We start from the raw sequence: 21,087 nt of genomic DNA, 5'->3' as shown, positions 1-21,087 counted from the left end.
TTTAAGTTGACCTTTAAATGTCTCCATTGTAAGTTTAATTGTAAAGGATTTAATTTTAGTACTGGTTAAATATTGACATCTTATATCCCTTTAAAAATGTCTCCAGTGAAGGCCAGGCAAGGTGCCTCATGCCTATAATCCTAGCACTTTGGGAGGCCAAGGCAGGAGGATTGCTTGAGCCTAGGGAGTTCGAGACCAGCCTGAGCAAAGTAGCGAGATTCTGTCTCTTAAAAAAAAAAAAAAAAAAAAAGTCTCGGCTGGGCTTGGTGGCTCAGCCTGTAATTCCGCGCCTTGGGAGGCTGAGGTGAGTAGATTGCCTGAGCCCGCGGGTTCGAGACCCGCCTGGGCAACTTGGCGAGACCTCATCTCTACAATAAAAATCAAAAAATCAGCCGGGCATGGTAGCGCATGCCTGTAATTCCAGGTACTTGGAAGACTGAGGCGGAAGGATCGCCAGAGCCCAGCAGGTTGAGGCTGCGGTGGCCGGAAGCAGCTACTGCACTCCAGTCTGGGTCACAGAGTGAGACTCCAACTCAAAAAAAAAAAAAAAAAAAAAAAAGTCTCAAATGAAATTTAAATACTCTAAGGATTTTATGTTTATCATCATTTATTCAAATAGAACTTTATTAACAAGCCCTTCTTTAAATTTTATATTTTTGCTTTTTCTCTGAACTTGCATGTTTTAAAAAATTTTAAATTGTATCTTGGTAAATTATAGTTGTGTGTATTTATGAGGTACACAGTGATGTTATTATTTTTGATACAGTGTGGAATAATTAAAACAAGTGAATTAACCTATCTACCACCTCAAATATTTGACATTTTTCAATTTTATTGAAAATTGAAGACTGCTAACTACTTGACTTACAGAAACATTTGTTACTAGGCTGGGCGCAGTGACTCACGCCTATAATCCTAGCACTTTGGGAGGCGGAGGTGAGAGGATTGCCTGAGCCCATGGGTTTGAGACCAGCCTGGGCAACATGCAAAATCTTATCTCTACAATAAATCAAGAAAAAACTAGCTGAGCATGGTGGCACGCGCCTGTGTTTCCAGCTACTTGGAAGACTGAGGTGGAAGGATCTCCTGAGCCCAGCAGGTCGAGGCTGCAGTGACCATGAGTGTACTACTATACTCCAGCCTGGGTGACAGAGTGAGACTCTTGCTAAAAAAAAAACAAAAACAAAACAAAACAGAAAACCCAAAACATTTGTTACTAATCATTAGAATTTTTCACTTTCTCAGTTTCTAGGAAACATACCAAAAAGGCTTTATTAAGACTAATCAAAATATCTGTTACTGACATTGTAGACTAGTTTTTAAAAAAATCTATTAATTATACCTTTTATACGTTCATTTAAAGGTATCTTGTTTAACCTGATATATTCAAAAAATTAAAATATTGATCCTATTATTCTGTGATAATACTTTTTAGAATATGTTTTCAACACTTTGTTTTCTTTACCCTGGCTGCAGATTTGGTCATTGTATGTTTGCTTTGATTATTATATAGTTTAATTTATGTAAAATAACTTCCTTATAACTTAACCATTAGTGTCAAGGCTCCTTGGCAAACCAGTCAGTCAAATCAAACTTACTTTATAAGAATAGTGTAGACTATATTAGAATAACTATTTCATGTTGTGATTTGACCAAATAGGTTTTTAATCATGTTTATGAGTAATACATGCTTAATCTGTAAATAAGGTATATAAAAATTTTATCTGTGGATTTTACTCTTGAAAAAACTTTGTAATCTTGGTTCACATTCCAGTTATACCGTATTGATTGATTGATTGAGACAGGGTCTTGTTTTGTTATCCAGACTGGAGTGCTCTGGTGTTGTCACTTACTGTAGCCTCAACCTCCTGTGCACAAAGTCATCCTCTTGCCTCAGCCTCTTTGAGTAGCTGGGATTACAAGTGTGTGCCACCACAGGTGGCTAATATTTTTATTTTTTGTAGTGACAGAGTTTTGCTATCTTGTCTGGACTGGTCTCAAATTCCTGGCCTCAAGCAGTCCTCCTGCCTAAGCCTCTAAAAGTACTGCTGTTACAGGTGTGAGCCCAGCCTAATTTATTATATTTTTAAAAACCATAGGCACCACTTTGTACTGCTTTTGCTGTTCTTTTTATTTGTTCTTCTGGGAATCTCCCTCAAGAGCTATGCATTCTTTGGTAATAGATGTGGTACAGAAGAGGTGAGGTCAATGAATTGTCATTCATTACTAATCCCTATTCTACTGCATAATGGGATTCAGTCTTACATATTAATATAGCATATGACAGAAAACCAGAAGCTTTCTTCTATCCCCATTGTTTCACATTTCATGCCTCAGAGCAGTTCACCCTGGTAAGTTTTGTAATGGGGTGACATCTCTGATTTTCACTTGCTACTGTGAATGCAGTGACATTCTCAGGAAGATCATGTTAGAAAAGAATACTTATGGTAGGCAGAGGCAAGAGAAGTACTTGAGCCCAGGGCTCCGAGACCAGCCTGGGCAACTTGGCGAGACCTCATCTCTACAATAAATAAAAAAAAATTAGTAGAACTTGGTGGCGCATGCCTGTAGTTCTGGCTACTTGGAAGTTGGAGGTGGAAGAACCGTCTGAGCCCAGCAGTTCAAAGCTTTGGTGGCTGTGATCATGCCACTGCCCTCCAGCCTGAATGACAGAGTGAGACTCTGACTCAAAAAAAGAAAAAAAAAAAAACATACGTACATTGAGGATCTAGAAATGAATTCCTTTAAAATTACGACAGTGTACTTTTTGGAAAGTCTTTATGTCTTTCCAAGGTATGCTTATCCTAGATTAAGACCACTACTGTTTTGACTGTTGAATTGTATTAGTTTTTCTCTCTGAGAAAATGGCTATAGATTGCTTCTGGATAGGGCAGTACTGGGTCAGTTTTGAGTGCTACCAATCTGTAGCTTCACTGATACACACATTCTCTTTTTAAGCAAGGAGGTGTAGCTATTGTTTTGCCTAGATTGTATGTTCTGACACTTATAGTGAAGTGGGCCTGTGCTGTGGTCTGGGGTGGGGCTTTAAAGTTGGATAGATCATAAAAGTAGAAGTGAGAAGACAAACTTAAGTTTCCCATATCTCAAGTGGAGTCAGAAACTGTGGACCAGGAATCAGATAGTATATTAAGAATTTTGTAAACTTGTCACTTCTCCCATTTATTTTTTGTTGCAGGTCTCTGTTTCTCCACAGTTATTGTCAGTGAGACCCCTAAGATAAGAAAAGTCTGTGTGTATAAGAAAGTCTACATGCACAATAAAGAATGGGGAATCCGAATATCTCCCATGTCCTAGTCAGAAATAGAGGAAGACAGAAAAAATTCAGTTGACAGGAAGTGCATGGGTTACACAGCTGCTTCAACTGGCAGAGTATTGTTTCTTAAGTTGAGTGGTCTATATTTAGTGGTCTTTTTGTTGTGTTTATTTTGTTTGTTTCCTGCGTTATTTGAATAGCTTCAAATTAATGGAAAAGTTACAGTAGTTTCTTGCTGATCCAGAATCAAATCAGGGTTGTGTGGATTCTAATCAGGGTTATATGGATTCTTGGCATTTAGTTATGTCTTTGGTCTCCTTTAACCTAGAACAGTTCCTGATCCTTTTTTCTTTTCTTTTCTTTTTTTTTGGAGTTGGAGTTGCATTCTGTCTCCCAGGCTGGAGTGCAGTGGCATGCTCATGGTCCCCGCAGCCTCTATCTGCTGGGCTCAAGCAATTCTTCTGCCCCAGCCTTCCAAGTAGTTGGAACTACAGGTTCACACCACCACACCCGGCTAATTTCTTTTTTTTTTTTAAATTATTGTAAAGATGAGGTCTCACCAAGTTGCCTAGTCTGGTCTCAAACCTCTGAGCTCAGGCAATCCTCTCACCTTGGCCTTCCAGAGTGCTGGGATTATAGGCTTGAGCCACCGCGCCTGGCGCCTGAGCCTTTTCTATGTGTCATGACAATGACACTTTTCAAGAGTTCATTGTTTGCAGAATGCTCCCCGATTTGTATTTGTTTGATTCTTTTCTTTTCTTTTCTTTTTTTGAGTTGGAGTCTCACTCTGTCGCCCAGACTGGAGTGCAGTGGCTGCTTCCGGCCACTGCAACCTCAACCTGCTGGGCTCCGGCGATCCTTCCGCCTCAGCCTTCTAAGTAGCCAGAATTACAGGCATGTGCTACCACGCCTGGTTGATTTTTTGATTTATTGTAGAGATGAGGTCTCGCTGCCCAGGTGGGTCTTGAACCCGTGGGCTCAGGCAATCCACTCACCTCAGCCTCCTAAAGGCGCAGGATTTCAGGCTGAGCCACCGAGCCCGGCTTGATTATTTTCTTATGGTTGACTTGGGCTAGGCATTTTTGACAGGAATACTACATAAACACTGTATCCTTTTCAGTACATCACACTGTAAATTGATAAGTAATATTCAGAAGAATTGGACTCTGAAGAACTTGTAAATAGTTTTGTTGTGCCAGGCACGGTGACTCACACCTATAGTCTCAGCACTTTGGGAGCCGGGATTGAGAGGGTTGCCTGAGTCCCAGGGGTTGGAGACCAGCCCAGGCAACTTGGCAAGGCCTCATCTCTAAAATAAATATAAAAATTATTTGGGCGTGGTTGCCGGGTGCCTGTAATTCTAGCTACTTGGAAGACTGAGGTGGGAGGATCCTGCCTGAGTCTAGCAAGTTGAGGCTGTGGTAACCATGAGCATGTCATGGCACTCCAGCCTGGGCAACAGAGTGAGACTCAGACTGCAAAAAAAAAAAGACTTTGCTTATCTCACTTTCCTACTATGTATGCATAAGAGTATATATGATAAATCGAAATGAGCTTTAATAGCTTTATAAATATGCGTGAAGTAAAATCTCTAAGTGATAAATCATTGTGCCCTTGCTTAATTGGCTGCATTTTTCTCTTTTTTAGTGGTATGTGAAGTAATACTGTGACTTTTAATAAGCAGCATCTTAAATTCAATTAAAGTTTTAATCCCTTCTATTTGCTTTGCTAAGATACCCTTACAGATGGTTAACACTATGCCCCTTGTAGTCATTCAGCAGATATTGTGGTACTAGGAATATATTCACGAACAGACAGTCTGTTTGCATTAGTTTCCTATGGTTGCTATAGCAAATTACCACAAACTTAGTTGCTTTCAACAGCACTTTGGCTTTAAACTGCCAGATAATAAATCACTATCACTTGATTTATTATCTGACAGTTCTGGAGGTCAGAAGTCTGAAATAGATTTCACTGGGCTCAAGTCAAGGTATTGTCAGGGCTGTACTCCTCTCTAGAAGCTCTAGGGGAGAATCTGTTTCCTTGCCTTTTCTACTGTCTGAAGGCTGCCAGCATTCCTTGGCTCGTGGCCTTCTATCTCCATCCTCAAAGCCAGCAGCGTAGCATCTTACATCTCTCTCTGAGTCTCCTGCCTCCCCCTTCAATTATAAGGACCCATGTGATGATTATATCGGGGCCACCAGATAGTCTTCCCATCCCAAGATCCTTGACTTCATTGCATCTGCAAAGTTCCTTTTGCTGTGTATGGGTGGCAACATTTTCACTGGTTCTGGGGATAAGTATGTGGACGTACTTGGGGGCAGTTATTATTATGCCTACTACATCTCTCTCGAGAATCCAATAGGTAACTTACTGTAGAATCTGCAAGGAGTAGTCAGAAGTCAGAGAAATCGAATGAGAAGAAAGAAATAATTGGGTGGCAGAAGCTAAGGGAACGCTAGAGGGGAGGCTATTGTCTCCTGAGCTTTACAATAAATATCACTGGTCCTGCTCCCAAGAGAAATCTCAAGGTAGTGTAGTCATGGAGGGGGAATCCATACTAAAGTGTGCTAAAGAGTAAAAAGGGAGCTGAGAAAATAGAAGGTGATCGTAGGCACTCCTTTCAAAACATTTGACTGGAAAGAAAAGAGACAGAGTTATCATTACAGTTATTCTTAGTGGTCTCCCTGTGCAAGTCCATTATACAAATCACTACCAGAAGCAAGTGCTTGATAACCTTTTTTTTACTTAAAGAAATGTATGATAGCTACCAGTAACACACAAGCAAATGGCCATACAGCTGAGCCTTTTACTTAGTGCTTTCATAATATAAATACATCCTGCTTTTTCCAAATACCTTCGCTTATTCACGTTATAGAGCTTATGCTCCAGTGGAGCCGGTCCTGTTGTTCCCATTTCCATGTTTTTGCTCATGCTTCTTTGGTCATGCTTTTCTTCTATCTTGGAATGGTTTTTACCTATTTCTTTTTTCTGCTTTTTCAGGAATCCAGGCTCATTATCTCCACCCCCACAACCTCCTTTTTTTGGTATTTTGGAAGCATTTCTCATAGATCTCTTTTATTATTAGTTCCTTATTTTCTACTCAGATAAATGTCACTTGATTTTCATTAAATTTTGTTATTCTATACTCTCTTTCAAAAGAATTCATACTGAGAGGAAATGAAAACTAAATAGGTAGTATACTGAGATAGGCATTTGTAGCAAGTAAAAACCGATACTTTTTTCTTTTTTTCCAAAAAGTTCCCTAATATTTTCTTAAACCATACTTCATGAACAGGAAATGTAAAATTAGGTAGATTTCACAATTATTAAGAGTTCTCTGTATTTACCTTTGCTGGGAGGGAGAAAAGAAATGTTGGTTAATTCTATTCTAATGTCACTTTGTAATTTTTCAGAAGTACGCTAAAATAAGCTGTAGAATTATTATTATAAGTCCATTTTTATGAATTTCTTTTCTCTGAAGGTCCAAGGAATGTCCTTTATTGCAGCAGTACTCATTCTTAATTTGGAAGAGGCAGATGCCTTCATTGCATTTGCAAATCTCCTGAATAAGCCATGCCAATTGGCCTTTTTTCGTGTGGATCACAGCATGGTATGAATGGATTGTGTTTTCCTTCATTTGTTTCTGTAGTCTGAATGCCCTATTAGAGTGAAAAACAGTAATTAGAAGACTAAGATAATCTACTTAATATAAACTTTTTAGTATCGTTTATGAATGCTTGCTCAGAACACTCAAAGATTCTTAATAAGCAGGATTTTCTGTTAATGTTTAAGGATTTAATTTCTCTATTTGTAGAGTTTGTGCTTTCATAATTGTGTGGATTTTTCATCTGTAGATGTTGAAATATTTTGCAACATTTGAAGTATTCTTTGAAGAAAATCTCTCCAGATTATTTCTTCATTTCAAGTCTTATAGTCTTACACCAGATATATACTTGATAGACTGGTAAGTTATGACATAATAATGAAGAGGATATGAAGTATAACTTTTCATGTATTTTAGGGACTAGAGTAAACCTCATGCGCAGGATTATACATATAAAGACCTTCCCTTACAGATAGAGAAACTACCACATTTTTGCGGGGATGTATTTGATTAAGAACATGGACTCTGGGTTGAAATTGGAGTCTCTGTTTTTCAGTTTTTTGTCGATAAAATGGGAATAATAATTTCTGTATCTTGAGTTGTAGTAAGAATGTTTTATGTGGATTAACTCATTCAATGTCTAGCACAACTCATTCAATGCCTAGCACAAACGTTCTGAGTTAGTTGTTATTGTTTTGATATACGTGACACACAAGGGTTTAAGATAGTGTTTCTTTACTAAGGGCTTTATATTTGTTTTTCTCAAACTTCGGGCCTCCCAAAGCATAGGATTAAAAGCATGAATCACTGTGCCTAGCCTTTGTTTCTTTTTCTTTCAAGGCTTCATCCAGCTTTGTTTTTTTCCCCAAGATGACACAGATTTTCCTTATGTATTCTATTAATTTTTTTTAAATGTAGCACATAGAAATGCAAGAAATAGACTTTCTACATACGTGATTAGCTCAGATTTTTACTGCTTCCACACACAACTTAATTTCTTAGCCTCTCTCTAGTTTTTTTTAAAAAAAGGCCAAATCATGTATACTGCAGACAGGATCACTATTCTATTGCTTGTTTTATGTTCAGAGTTTTCAGAGTCATCCTGAGAGGTAAGTTGTATTATTATCTTTAGTTTACTAATGAAGACACTGAAGCACAATGAGGATAAATATCTTGAATAAGGTAACACAACTAGTAAGTGGCAAATTCAGATACAAACTCAAACATTCTGGTTTTAGAGCACATACACTTTTTTTTTTTTTTGAATCAGAATCTTACTGTCACCCAGGCTGGAGTGCCATGGCACGCTCACGGCCATCACAGCCTTGACCTGCTAGGCTCAGGCTATCCTTCTTCCTCAACCTTCCAAGTAGCTGGAACTAGAGGTGTAGACCACCACACCTGGCTAGTTTTTTGATTTATTGTAGAGACGTTCTCGCCATGTTGCCCAGGCTGGTCTCGAACCCTTTAGCTCAGGCAGTTCTCTCACTTCCATCTCCCAAAGTGTTGGGATTACAGGCGTGAGCCACCTCTCCCGATTTGGAGCCCATACCCTTAACTACTAGGGTGTTCTACCACTCTAGTTTGTGGCGTGAGCCACCTCTCCCGATTTGGAGCCCATACCCTTAACTACTAGGGTGTTCTACCACTCTAGTTTGTATTAAGCCTTTCTTCTATGTAAGGTAGTAAATTTACATACTTTTGCTATTTATTATTTAATTTCTTGCTACTTAAGAAAAAGAAGCCATATCTTACCTTTTTATTCCTAATTATTAAGCACTGTTCTTTTCCTACGAAGATGCTTACCAAGTGAATGAAAAATTTCAATGACAATTTTCCTCTCAAATTTTAGGATCTTCACATTGTATAGCAAATCACTACCACTTGATCTGGCCTGTCGAGTCTGGGATGTATTTTGTAGAGATGGGGAAGAATTTTTATTTAGGACTGGATTAGGAATCCTCCGATTATATGAAGATATTCTGCTACAGATGGACTTTATTCATATAGCACAGTTTCTAACTAAATTGCCAGATGATATCACATCAGAAAAACTGTTCAGCTGTATTGCAGCCATCCAGATGCAGAATAGCACCAAAAAATGGACTCAGGTAAAGTGACATTTTCGTATCTCTAATACATGCATTAAGACAATCAGCTGACTTCTTGTAAAAAAAAAAAAAAAAAAAGTGTATTTCCCAAATGCTAGCACTTAAATTTAAAAATATATACCTTTAAAAAATAATTTTTGGCTTTGAAAAAGCAATAATTTAAAACAGATTGCTCACATTTTTATCTATCCAAACTTCATTTTTATGTATGTCTAGTAATATTTTATGAGTTTAGTGAAGTATAACCAGCTATAGTCATTTATTTGCCAGAGCAGTTAATTACTTTGGTATTTCAGATAAAAATCAGTTTTATAAATGCCTTCTGTGCCCTCAATATTTTCAGTAGAAAGAATATATGATGTATTATCCTGCCTTTTAGATGCTTAATCTTGTTAGGAAAGCAAAGATACTGGCATTGAAGTTATGTAACAGAAAAGCTAGCATTATCACCTGATCCTTGAATGATATAAACAGTTGGCATTATAAGTTCACAGTGTTATTGCTTATCAAAATGCAATGAGGGAATACTCATTGGTTCAGAAAATATTCTGTTACCAAATGGTAATTTCAAAATATTTGACAAATGATGAAAATTGGAATCTAATATTATTTTATAAAATGGGGTTTGACAAAAAGGGATTTGAGAATGGCAATCTTTCAGAGGACAGAGTTAAGTACACTAAAGCTTTTTCATGTTTATAAAGTATAGTTATTTAAATCTCTTTAGGTGGTAGTTTTTGAAGATTAATCTTTATTTTAAATAATTTTCAGGTCTTTGCATCTGTAATGAAGGACATTAAAGAAGGAGACAAGAACAGTAGTCCTGCTTTGAAAAGCTAATCTTCAAAATTGACAGACTAATTGAAGTATACAAATGGTTTTGGGTAAAAGTTTTTTGTTTCCTATGTAAAAGGCATGGAAGAAAATGGAGACATTTAAAAGAATCAAGAGATGGAAAACTGCTGATTTCAAATTTCATGACTGAAGTAAATAAAATAAGTAACTTATTGACAGTATTAATAAAAAAGTATTTTGTAGGGGAAGCCATTTTTCAAAGTAAAAAGATTTTTTAAATACAAAAGTCATTTCCTTTCATAAAGATTTTCACATATCATATATGTAATGGGAAACAACTAACATGTAAACATCCCAGTAATGATATTTTATTATCTTTCAGATCATATATTTTTTCTTTAAAATTGGTACATATCTTGTTTAGATTTGACTCATAAGTAACTTCAAGATAAGAAGCTATACAGGATCCAGATTCAAATTCAGCAAAAGCTTGGTCATGTCCTTGTCATTCTTTGTGCTGTTATTTGAAGTCTGTAGGTTTGAGATTGGTGTGATTCTGTTGAGTTCTTTGACTTCCTACTGGGTAGTTGACTTAACAAAAACTTGATAAGAACTGTGTTTTAATTCTTCTAGACAGATTTCATTATGTTTCTCCAATGCTGTTTTATTATACTTTTCTCCATAAATTTTCATTCTGGAGAATTCAGATTCCAGATCTTTTATTCTGAGCTCTTGCTGACTTTTTATTGAAGCAGTACTGTCCTTTTTTTTTTTTTTTTTTGATTAGGAGTCTCACTCTGTCGCCCAGGCTGGAGTGCAGTGGCATGCTCATGGCCACCACAGCCTCGACCTGCTGGGCTCAGGCGACCTCCTTCTGCCTGTCTTCCAAGTAGCTGGAACTATAGGCACTCGCCACCATGCCTGGATAATTTTTTTTTTTTTAATTATAGTGATGAGGTTTTGCCAAGTTGCCCGGACTGGTCTTAAACCTGTGAGCTCAGGCAGTCCTCTCACTGTGGCCTCCCAAAGTGCTGGGATTATAGGCATGAGCCACTTTGCCCGACTGGCCTGTACTGTCGTTTTTAAACTGCTGTAATTTGTCTTGAGACGCTACTTGTGTCGAATATGTACTTAACAGAATTTTTCGAAGCTCCTCGACTGCATCCATTTGCTTATTGATTATAAGTTTTAACTTGATATTTTCTATTTCAGGCTTTTTCATCTAATCTTCCATCTTCCCAACATATCTTCCAAACTCTGTGAGTTGCTCCTGTGCATCTGGAAATTCTCTTTCTTTTTTCTCTTTTTCAGATTGATTTTTTTCTTTGTAATGACCTCTCTCAGCTTGAAGTTTTTCCACCATAGCATGAAATTGCCCTTGGACATCAATTATTGTCTTTACTGTCCTTTTTTTGTGAGTATCATCCGGTTGCTTTCAAAGCAGCCTAATTTCATTTTGAAGTTGGGATAACCTCTCCACTGCAGACTCCTCCTTTTTAGTGTCTTTACTCACGTTGCCTTGTTACTTTTGGTTTTGCTGATTCAGTTCCTTTATTTGACATTTTATTTGGCTTCTATTTGCACACCTCCTAAAACCAAAGCCTTTTCTCTGAGAGCATCTCTTGTGTGATAGAGCTCAACTTCAAGGCTACTTTTAGCTTTAAAAAGTTGTTGAGGAAACATTTGAATCTGAACATTCATATTGTCCTTAAGATGATTCCTGTCATCTCGCTCTTTCTGGTAAACAAGTTTTAAGTCATTTTGTGATGTCTCCCTTTTGATCCCGATCATGTATAGCAGCAGCCAACTAAGTGCAGTATGAGTCAACTTTGGTTTCCAGTCTTCCCTTTTGTTGTTTTTTATGATCCAGTCTAGAATTTAGTATTGTATTCACGGCTCTTAGAACACTGAACTGTTCGCTATAGTGGATTGTTTTTGTTGATGCTTCCTCATTGACTTTTATAATCTTTTGAAGGTCATCGTTCTTTTGTTTTACAATTTCAATGTCCTCAAAATATTTTTTCCTTTTTCTGGTTCTACCTTTTTATTGTGTCTGTTTCCAGCTTTTGCTTGGCAGTTTCATCCTGCAATATGTAATTTTCATGTAGCAGATCGTTTTCTTTTTCATTACTTACTGTGAGGAACCTGATTCAAATTCTTTTTTTTTTTTTTTTTGAGTTGGAGTCTCATTCTGTCGCCCAGACTGGAGTGCAGTGTGCTGGGCTCCGGCGATCCTTCTGCCTCAGCCTTCGAAGTAGCTGGAACTGCAGGCATGCGCTACCACGCCCAGCTAATTTTTGATTTATGTAGAGACGAGGTCTCACCAAGTTGCCTGGATGGGTCTCCAACCCATGGGCTCCCAAAGTGCTGGGATTACAGTCAAATTGTTTCTTAAAGTCCTCCATTCTATATCTTGAGTTTTGATCGTCTGTTTAAGTTGTTTTCTCACTTCAGCTTCTTTCCTGCACTTGTCTTCCTTTCTTTTTAACGAGTTCTTAATATTTTCATACAACATACCAGCATTTCTTCTCTTCTTTGTGCTTTAAGGTTGATCTCTTTCTAGGTTCTTATTCCCATTCAACTTTTCGATGCTCTGAGATGTTATTTCTTTTTTTCCTTTTGTAGTGTACTAACTTTGTTTTCCATTGTTCAGTTTCTACCGTGTGTCATTCATAGTGGTTTTCTTTTAGTTCTGTTGATTTTTCATTTGAAGGAACTACACCCTGGATTTTCATTAAGCTAGCAGAATCAAAATAGTCCTACTCTTAGGTCATACAGATTAAAAAAAAATAAAGTGTCGCTCTGTCACCCAGGCCAGAGTGCACTGGTGATATCATAGCTCACAGCAGCTTGGAATTTCTGGGCTCAAGCGATCTTGCTGCCTCAGCCTCCTAACTAGCTGGTACTACAGGTGTTCATCACCATGCTTGGCTAATTTTATTAATAATATTTTTGATAGAGATGGCATTTTGTTATGCTTCCCATTGAAAGTAAAAAGTTTTAGTGGCTAGTTCATACTCCATAATTTGGAGTAAACAGTTTAATGCAATAAATTTTTAAAAATAGCTTTGGAGATACTTCAGATTTTTACATATTTTCTTTTGTAACAATTGCCACAAAAGCACTTTTGAGGTTAGAGTAGGGTTCTTGACCTACTTTACTTTAGGCTAAGTAGCCTCTAAAGTACTCTATAGTACAGGTATTATCTCCAGTTCTGACCTTTTGAAGATATTCTAGACCAAGAATAAGCAACTTTGGTTGTACATTTTTTAAGTCGCTGAAGATGTCATTTATCTTCATTCATAGGTTGGGACAAATTTGGGTTATCTGGGAACTGGAAATACTGGTGGGATATTGTTTATTGTTTTTTAGGTATTTTTCCACAGTCTATTTGTTTATGAAGGGAAATTTTTTTTCTCAAGGAATTTCTATCACTTAAAGAAATTTTAGCCTTTCTTTTTCTGATCTAACAAATTGTTAATCTAGTACTTAACATTGAACAAACTATAAATAACTGGTAGAAGGAAAGTTTTTTGCACTTTAGTGGACTGAAGAGGTGACTTTGGGAGTAAGTTCAAAAATATAAAAGAGGTTTTTCACTGGTAAGAGTAGAAAGTAATAATGAATTCTGAGAGTTCTTAAATTGCATGCTACATGGCAAGTCTTTACATTTTTTAGTTGAAATTCCTCCACTGTCTGTATGGAAACAAAATTTGTTAATTCCAGTTTAAAATTTGAAATCTTAATGTGCTGCTAAATATGTGACTTATAAAACACTATGCATAATTTTTCTAATCAGTGGAAATAAGAATAAAAGGTAAAATTAACTTTTTTTCTGGATTTAACTTTGATGGCATTGTGGATAAATAAATTATATTTAAAAACCACATAAATTATTAATCATTGGTAAATTGGCTTTAAATTTATTATGTTTTAATTTCTGAACCTAAACTAAATCACTTGAGTATTATGAATGTTACCTGTATAACATGCTGTTTGGTTAATAGATTTGTAATGTCTTTTTATGTTGCAGTTTGGTTTGAAACAACACGTAAGCACACTATTTCCAGTTAGTGATATAGAATGTTGAAACTAACAAGCCTGAGATCCTTGTTAGTGTAGTAACTGCCTCTTTAGGAGTATGGGACCAGAAATGTGCCCATATATTTTTACTCCATAGGTCATTATAGTCTAGGGACTACTAGTGGAATTCTCAAAAGGTAACTTCTGTCATAGGGGCTTTCTTTGGGAAAACTTGAGGGATTGTTCATGGTCTTACTAGGTTTTAGAATGACCTTTTAACTCTGGTAACTACTTCCTTGGTATTGGTGTTCCCAATAGAGGAAACTTAACCCCTGGCAGTAATCTCATTGAGGTTATACTACCTGCCTAAATTTAATCTTACTTTCATGTATTTGTTTTCTGAGTTGGACCTAAGTTACTATGTTTCTCATTCTTATTTTTTATTATTGTACAGTTTCTTTACCTTTCAAGTATAAATGTATATAAAATGTAAATATAAGAAATTCACTAAAAGCCACTCATAACAATTACTGTGTAAATAAAACTTGTAAGCAGAGTAATTGCTTGAAATGAGTCTTCATTACATTGGGAATATCTGGTTTATTTAATCACATCTCAAGAAAAATTGGGAAGGGTTATATTTTTTGGGGGGGCCAAATTTATCTGCCAGGGGATGCTCTAGGCCTTCAGTCTTTTGAGATGAACAGTACTGGCAGCTAAAATATTACACTGTATCTTCCCTTGAACTTGGTATACACGCACTATGTGGTAATTCACATGGTGAGTGTATGGCAAGTTTTTTGTTATTGTTGTCAAAGTGTATATTCAATAATAACTTCTTAAAACACTCAAGATAATGTGAAATTTAATATGATGTCTCATTTGTTTGTCTACTTAATATACATATTTCTCACTTCATGTTCCTTTAGCTCAGGTCTACATTGCAGTAATTTAAATGCCACTAGAAGACTTTAGACCCAGTTTTCTAAAGGCACCTTTTGCTGATTTCTTTTACACTGATGGCCTTCATATGTTATTGATTTGAATATATTTGTTTAACCTTATAAAGTTAGGTAACATTTGCGAACAGACACTGAGAGTTTCAAAGCCTCTGACTTCTGTTTTCATTGTAGCTTAGGAACTGTTATTTTTACCTAGGACACTCAGGTCTTTTATTTTTATTTTTAATTTCCTGTTTTTGTTTGGATAAGATAAAGTTATTTCATATTCAAAGAACATATTCAGAAAGCAGGAATTAGTATAAAAAAGAGACAAAAAGGATGTGAAGTAGCATTGAAAAATCAGATTTTAATTTAATGTACCCTAATTAATTGACTGTAAGCATCAGAAAATAGTCTTACCTCTAAGGGAGAAAAAAAGTGATTTTTGTATTCAATTAATATTTTGTTGTTTGACAAGCATTGTTTAAAATATGAATTCTCAAATGTAGTAAAACCTCATTATTAGAAATGTAGTGAAACCTCGTTAATTAGAACTTTACTGCTTTAATAAGAGTGTAATTGCAATAGAAGTGGGTTATATAGAAATTTGAATTAATGCAGTAGCATTTGTTAAGCCCTGATTTTATGCCAGGCACTGCCTCTTAGTATTTTGCTAGGCTACATACAATTGTAAAGCTTGGAAAGTTAGCAATATTGCTTTTCTTTCCCAACATTCTACTGTTCTTATTGACCGTCCCTCTGGTCCCAATTAATGAGGTTTACAATATGCATTTCATTTTACAGGCTACATTTATTTTCTAATAAACCAGGAGGAAATTTGACTTTTTAAAAAATGACATCACAAAAGTATTTCATTTGTTGGACATTGAAGTAACAATACTTTAAATGCTTTCGTTAAAATTTAGGGTAAAATGACTTTTGTACTGTTGTAATATATTTGAAAAATCATTTTTGTAATAAAAATGTAAATGATAAACTAATACAGACTTGAGGAAGTATATAAACTTGACAGCAGTGGGATATTTATTTTTTATTTTCAGGCATAATATTATACACAATGGTATTGTAAAGCAGAAAGTAAAACTTCAAATTCTCCTGATCTAGGCAATATCGATAATTTTGTAAGAAGATGGTGTATTTTGATTACTACATAAATTCTAAGGCTTTTAATTTTAGCATCTATATTTTTAAATTTTGAAAGGTAAATATTTACTTTATTTAAATCTTTGCAGGTTGTAAAAGGCTCTGAATGCTTGAGTTTGGATTCTTTTTTTTTTGAGTTGAAGTCTCACTCTGTCACCCAGACTGGAGTGCAGTGGCACGCTCCTGGCCACTGCAGCCTCTACCTGCTGGGCTCTGGCCATCCTTCCGCTCAGCCTTCCAAGTAGCTGGAACTACAGGCGTGCGCTATCACGCCTGGCTAATTTTTTGATTTATTGTAGAGATGAGGGCCCGCCAAGTTGCCCAGGCGGGTCTCGAACTCGCGGGCTCAGGTAATCCACTCACCTCAGCCTCCCAAAGCGCGGGATTACAGGCTAAGCCACTGAACCTGACTGAGTTTGGATTTTAGCTTCAATTTAGAAGACATATTGGAAAGCATTTGAATGGTAGCATTGCTTTTATTCTTAAATCATACCAAGTGATTTTAAATAAGTTGTATTTCAAGAAGGTAATACCTCATTGCTTTGTCATAATATTTCTTCTGATTTTATTTTTTGAGTCAGAGTCTCACTGTTGCCCAGGCCTGAATGCAGTAGCATGCTCACGACCATCACAGCCTTGACCTGCTGGGATCAGGCTATTCTTTCACTTCAGCCTTCCAAGTAGCCGGAACTATAGGCGCACACCACCATGCCTGGCTAATTTATTTATTTAGCTTGATTGTAGAGACGAGGTCTCATCATGATGCCCAGGCTGGTCTCAAACAGGGAATCCTCTTGCCTCCGCCTCCCAAATTGCTGGAATTACAAGTATGAGCCACTGTGCCTGGCCTGATTTTATTTTTAATACCACTGTGTGAACCCTTGAAAAGCAAATGAGTCTCAATCAAAATTTTAATTAGATTATATGTTTTATTATATTTAAAAAGTGTAAGTCAAATCCTGGTGTTTCATTGCTCAAGATCTTCTATTGGTATTCCTCATAAAAATCCACACTCTTTGTACTGATCTGCAAGGCCATACTTGATCTGGTGTCTGCCCATGTGTCCCATTTAGCTACCACTTAAACTTACTGACTCCACTGTAGAAACAGTGGCCTTCTTGCCATTTCCCACTATTACCCTTCTATTCACCTAAGGCCTTGCTCTTCCCTTTGAAATGTTGTCTAGGTCTTTTTTTAGCTTATACTTCTATATTGCTGCTTAATGTCACTGCTTCAGAGGACTTTTCAGCTATCCTCAATTCTCATGACCATTCTCTGCTTCATATTTATCTATAGTACAGTGATATGTATACCACTAAGTGCCATTGTTTTATATAGTTGTTTGGCTATTGTTTCTACTACAGTATAAACTTGGAGGTAAGAAACATTATCTGTTTACCACTGAATTGCTAGTACCCAAAATAGTGCCTGGTATTACTCTATGGTAGATATGGACGATAGAATTGTTTTTATTTTGGTCCATTCCTCACTTAACTTATATTTTATTTTTAAAATTTTATTTTATTTTGAGTTGGAGTCTTACTTTGCTGCCCATGTTAGAGTGCAGTGGCACACTCACAGCCACCTCCATGTCGACCTGCTGAGATCCAGCGATCTTGCTGTTCCTCCTTCCATGTAGCCGGAACTACAGCCACACACTATCATGCCCGGCTCATTTTTTATTTGTTGTAGAGATGAGGTCTTGCCAAGTTGTTCAGGCTGGTCTTGAACCCGCGGGCAGTCCACTCGCCTCGGCCTTCCAAAGTGCTGGGCTGACAGGCTGAGCCACCGAGCCCAGTCTGAACTTTTATTTAAAACATTTCTATTATAGAGATTACACAGGTGGTTAGAGACTCAATTCAAGTTATTTCTTGTTCACTCAGAAGCTTCAACATTGAAAGATTGAGTAGAAGAGGATGAACTAGTAAAGGTCAGAAACAGGACTGTCAGGAGAACATGGGGTCATAAAAAGACAAGGGACAAGAATGTTTCCATGAAGGAGTGATTATATGTTGCAATAAAGTTGAAATAAGAACTGGGAGATGTCAATTGACTTAAGGAACATGGAGGTCATTGAATCTTAGTGGGCTTTGTTGTGTGTTGAGTGTGGCAGTCAGACAGATGGTTGAAGAATCAGTGAGAGTCAAGGAGTTAAAGATTGTCACTGTAGATTATTCTAAAAGTAAGCTCTAAAGGGGAAAAGAGAACTGATAATAGTTGATGGGGGGAAAAGGAGGTTTCCCTTTTTTTAAGATTGGAGAGATTTAAATGTTTTTGAATACTAGTGGAAAGGATTTAGTACAGGTTTAAACAAAAATAGTGGATTATTTGTAATGTAAGTTTCCTGAATAGGGCACAGGAAGTTGGTGGATCTCGGATTCCCCAACCCCCACTGGCCTGTTAGGAACTGGGCAGCACAGCCCAAGAGCTGCGGGTGAGGGAGTGAAGCTTCATCTGTATTTGCAGCTGCTCCCCATAGCTCGCATTACGGCCTTAGCACTGTCTTCTGTCAGGTCAGCGGCGGCTTTAGATTCTCATAGGAGCTTGAACCCTATATTGTGAACTGAGAGATCTAGGTTGTCTGCTCCTTATGAGAATCTAATGCCTGATGATGTGAGGTGGAGCTGAGTCGGTGATGCTGGAGCTGGGGAGTGGCTGCAGATACAGATTAACATTAGCAGTAAGGTTTCATCCCCCACCCCCCATCCTTGAAAAAATTGATTTTCCACGAAACCAGTCCCTGATACCAAAAGGTTGGGGACTGCTGATCTAGAGCATAATGTAAGGGAAAAGTGGAAAAGGTATTCAAGTTGCAGGTAGGTTTAAGTTTGGTATAGGTTATCTGAAAGGGAAATTCTGTCTTGTAGTTATTGTTTGTGAGGTAGGCCAGATATGAGGCCAGCTAGTATAAGCAAGAGGGAGCAGTGGTTTGGTTTTGTTTTGACTTACATGATTGGTCTGATGGCGAAGCCATTAATATGAAAAGGATTCTATAAGTGGAAGACATTTTGTGCAGGTAGGGAAAAATGACTTGTAGCACCTTACTTAGAAGAAAATCTAATGCCTCATCTGGAGAGTCTCTCTCTGACTCTGCCACTCTCACTTGCTAACTCTATTTGTCATACTACTGGCCTTCTCTCTGATATTCAAACATGCCCAGTTTATTACTGCTTTAGTGTCTTTGCACTATGTGTAGTTTCTGCTTAGATTTCTCTTCCCCTGGCCTAGCTGGCTTGATATTTGGTTCTCTGCTTAAGTATGTTACTTCTTTAGATACTTGATAACTAGTCACTAAAATCAATTCATTCTCATACCACCCTACTCTAATTTAATGTTGCAGATTACTCGGCACCACTCCCTTATTTACCCAACTTCTGGAATGTAAGTTCTATATTGACAGGGATTTAGTGTCTCTAGTTTATTGCAGTATAGCTCCTGTAACAGTTAAATGTGGATAATAATGACTGAACAAAAGTTTTCATAGCCACTTTGAGACGGTCTCCAGATGGCAAAGATGTATCAGAAAATGCACAAATGGACTTTTATTAGCAAGTGTGGGGCCAGATATTAGTTGTCTGTCCTTTGAGAAGCAGATGAAATGTCTTTGAACTCCATCTCGTGTGTTTGGATAATCTCCCCAGTCTCTCTGGGGGAATTAGAGGGGAAGTTGTTGGCCTTGAGCTGATGATCACTGAAGTCTATAAAGCTGATAAAGCTGATGCTGCAAGTGTACCGAGAAAAGCAATGGATGGAAAAAAGATGTGGGGAGGTGGGCCACAACTGAGTTCAAAAAAAGGAAGGAGCAAGGAAAGAGTTTTCAATGCCTTAAGGGAAACCCCCATGAAAAGCAGCATTTCAAAAGACAAAGGGAAAGAAATTTTGAAGAATAGGTTGGTAAAAGTAAAAAATCTTAAGTAGAGTGAGACAGATAGCTACTGTTTTAGATGGGAAGGAGGTAGGACTTGGGAATAGCTACATGCTATCTTTGAAATAATATTGAATGAACTAGGAATCAAAATGTTATTGAGCAAATTGACTTGCTACCTGATGCACACAGAAGCCAGTAAGTATGGCACTGGTCTTTGAGAAAACAGAGGCTTTATATTGCAAAACAGTCAGCAAGGAGGTAAGAGGAAGCTCAAACCTTTCTCCCTAATTTGGAGTCTGGGACAAGATTTTTTTTTTTCCCCCCTGAGTTGGAGTCTCTGTCGCCCAGGCTGGAGTGCAGTGGCAGGCTCATGGCCGCCTCAGCCTCGACCTGCTGGGCTCAGGCGATCCTTCCGCCTCAGCCTTCCTAGTAGCTGGAACCACAAGCGCATGCCACCACGCCAGACTTATTTTTGTTTATTGTAGAGACAAGGTCTCGCCAAGTTGCCCAGGCTGGTCTTGAACCCCTGGGCTCAGGCAGTCTTCTCGTCTTGGCCTCTGGAAGTGCTGGGATGACAGGCATGAGCCACTGCGCCCCTGGTTAGGCAAGTTTTAAGGGATCAGAGGGCAAAGGGAAAGATTCAGGAATGTTGGAGGGTCTGACTGGAAGGCTTCAAAGTTTACCACTGAAGGTATGTCGAGGCAGGTTTTAGCTCAGGATCTTCCGGGCCAGGGACCCCCCGCTTCTAAAAGAGTTCCAGCGTGCAGGTTCTGGCCACGTCCTGACCTTCTTCGTCCGGAGGGGAAGGCTTGTTGATTCCGGGTGGTGGTGCAGGTCGAAGCTCTTTTCTCTCGCGCGTGACCGGGCTGCATGACTTGGTTTCTGGCGCCTGTGATCCCTAAAAGGTCACCCAACATTTGTGAACAGGGCAGGCCACGATGACACGCAAGTTGGGTTTCTGCGTCCGTCTCCTCAGTTACCACGAAGCGAACGCCGGCTTCTTCCGCACGAGGCGGATCATCCGCTCTGAACATCCGTTTTCTCGCCTGCAGTGGGGTGCACGTAATCTGCGCGGCTAACTTTCGAGCGCTGTCCAGAAGCTTGCAGCCACGGCCAGGATACGCGCGCGGCGAGGATACGCGCGCGGCGGACACCTCACTTTTGCGCAGACACGACCGCCGCTGGGGGGGCGGGACGAAGGCCCCGGGGGGCTCCACGCTGCCTCGGGCAACCCCAAGTTTGAGAGACGGGCGGGGTCGAAGGGACTGGCCGCGGAGGACCAAAAGCGCCCGCAGGGCTCGCCC

General features: G+C 38.3%; 1 protein-coding gene across 2 annotated transcripts in view; it reads left to right on the top strand.

Moving 5' to 3' along the window:
- The window catches only part of TBC1D12 (TBC1 domain family member 12), a 56,635-nt gene extending 46,056 nt beyond the window's left edge, over positions 1-10,579 (top strand). For both annotated transcript variants that reach the window (XM_021707310.1, XM_021707311.1), the window contains 4 exons: positions 6,759-6,887; positions 7,132-7,241; positions 8,734-8,992; positions 9,764-10,579. In XM_021707310.1, the coding sequence (XP_021562985.1) occupies positions 6,759-6,887; positions 7,132-7,241; positions 8,734-8,992; positions 9,764-9,832 (567 nt within the window). In that variant the 3' untranslated portion in view covers positions 9,833-10,579. The remainder of the gene's footprint in view (positions 1-6,758; positions 6,888-7,131; positions 7,242-8,733; positions 8,993-9,763) is intronic.
- The last annotated feature ends 10,508 nt before the right edge of the window (positions 10,580-21,087 follow it).

Source organism: Carlito syrichta, unplaced genomic scaffold (genome assembly GCF_000164805.1).
Source record: "Carlito syrichta isolate Samal-C Ts95f unplaced genomic scaffold, Tarsius_syrichta-2.0.1 Scaffold316493, whole genome shotgun sequence".
Taxonomy (NCBI): domain Eukaryota; kingdom Metazoa; phylum Chordata; class Mammalia; order Primates; family Tarsiidae; genus Carlito; species Carlito syrichta.
This window is presented reverse-complemented; position numbering and strand designations above follow the sequence as displayed.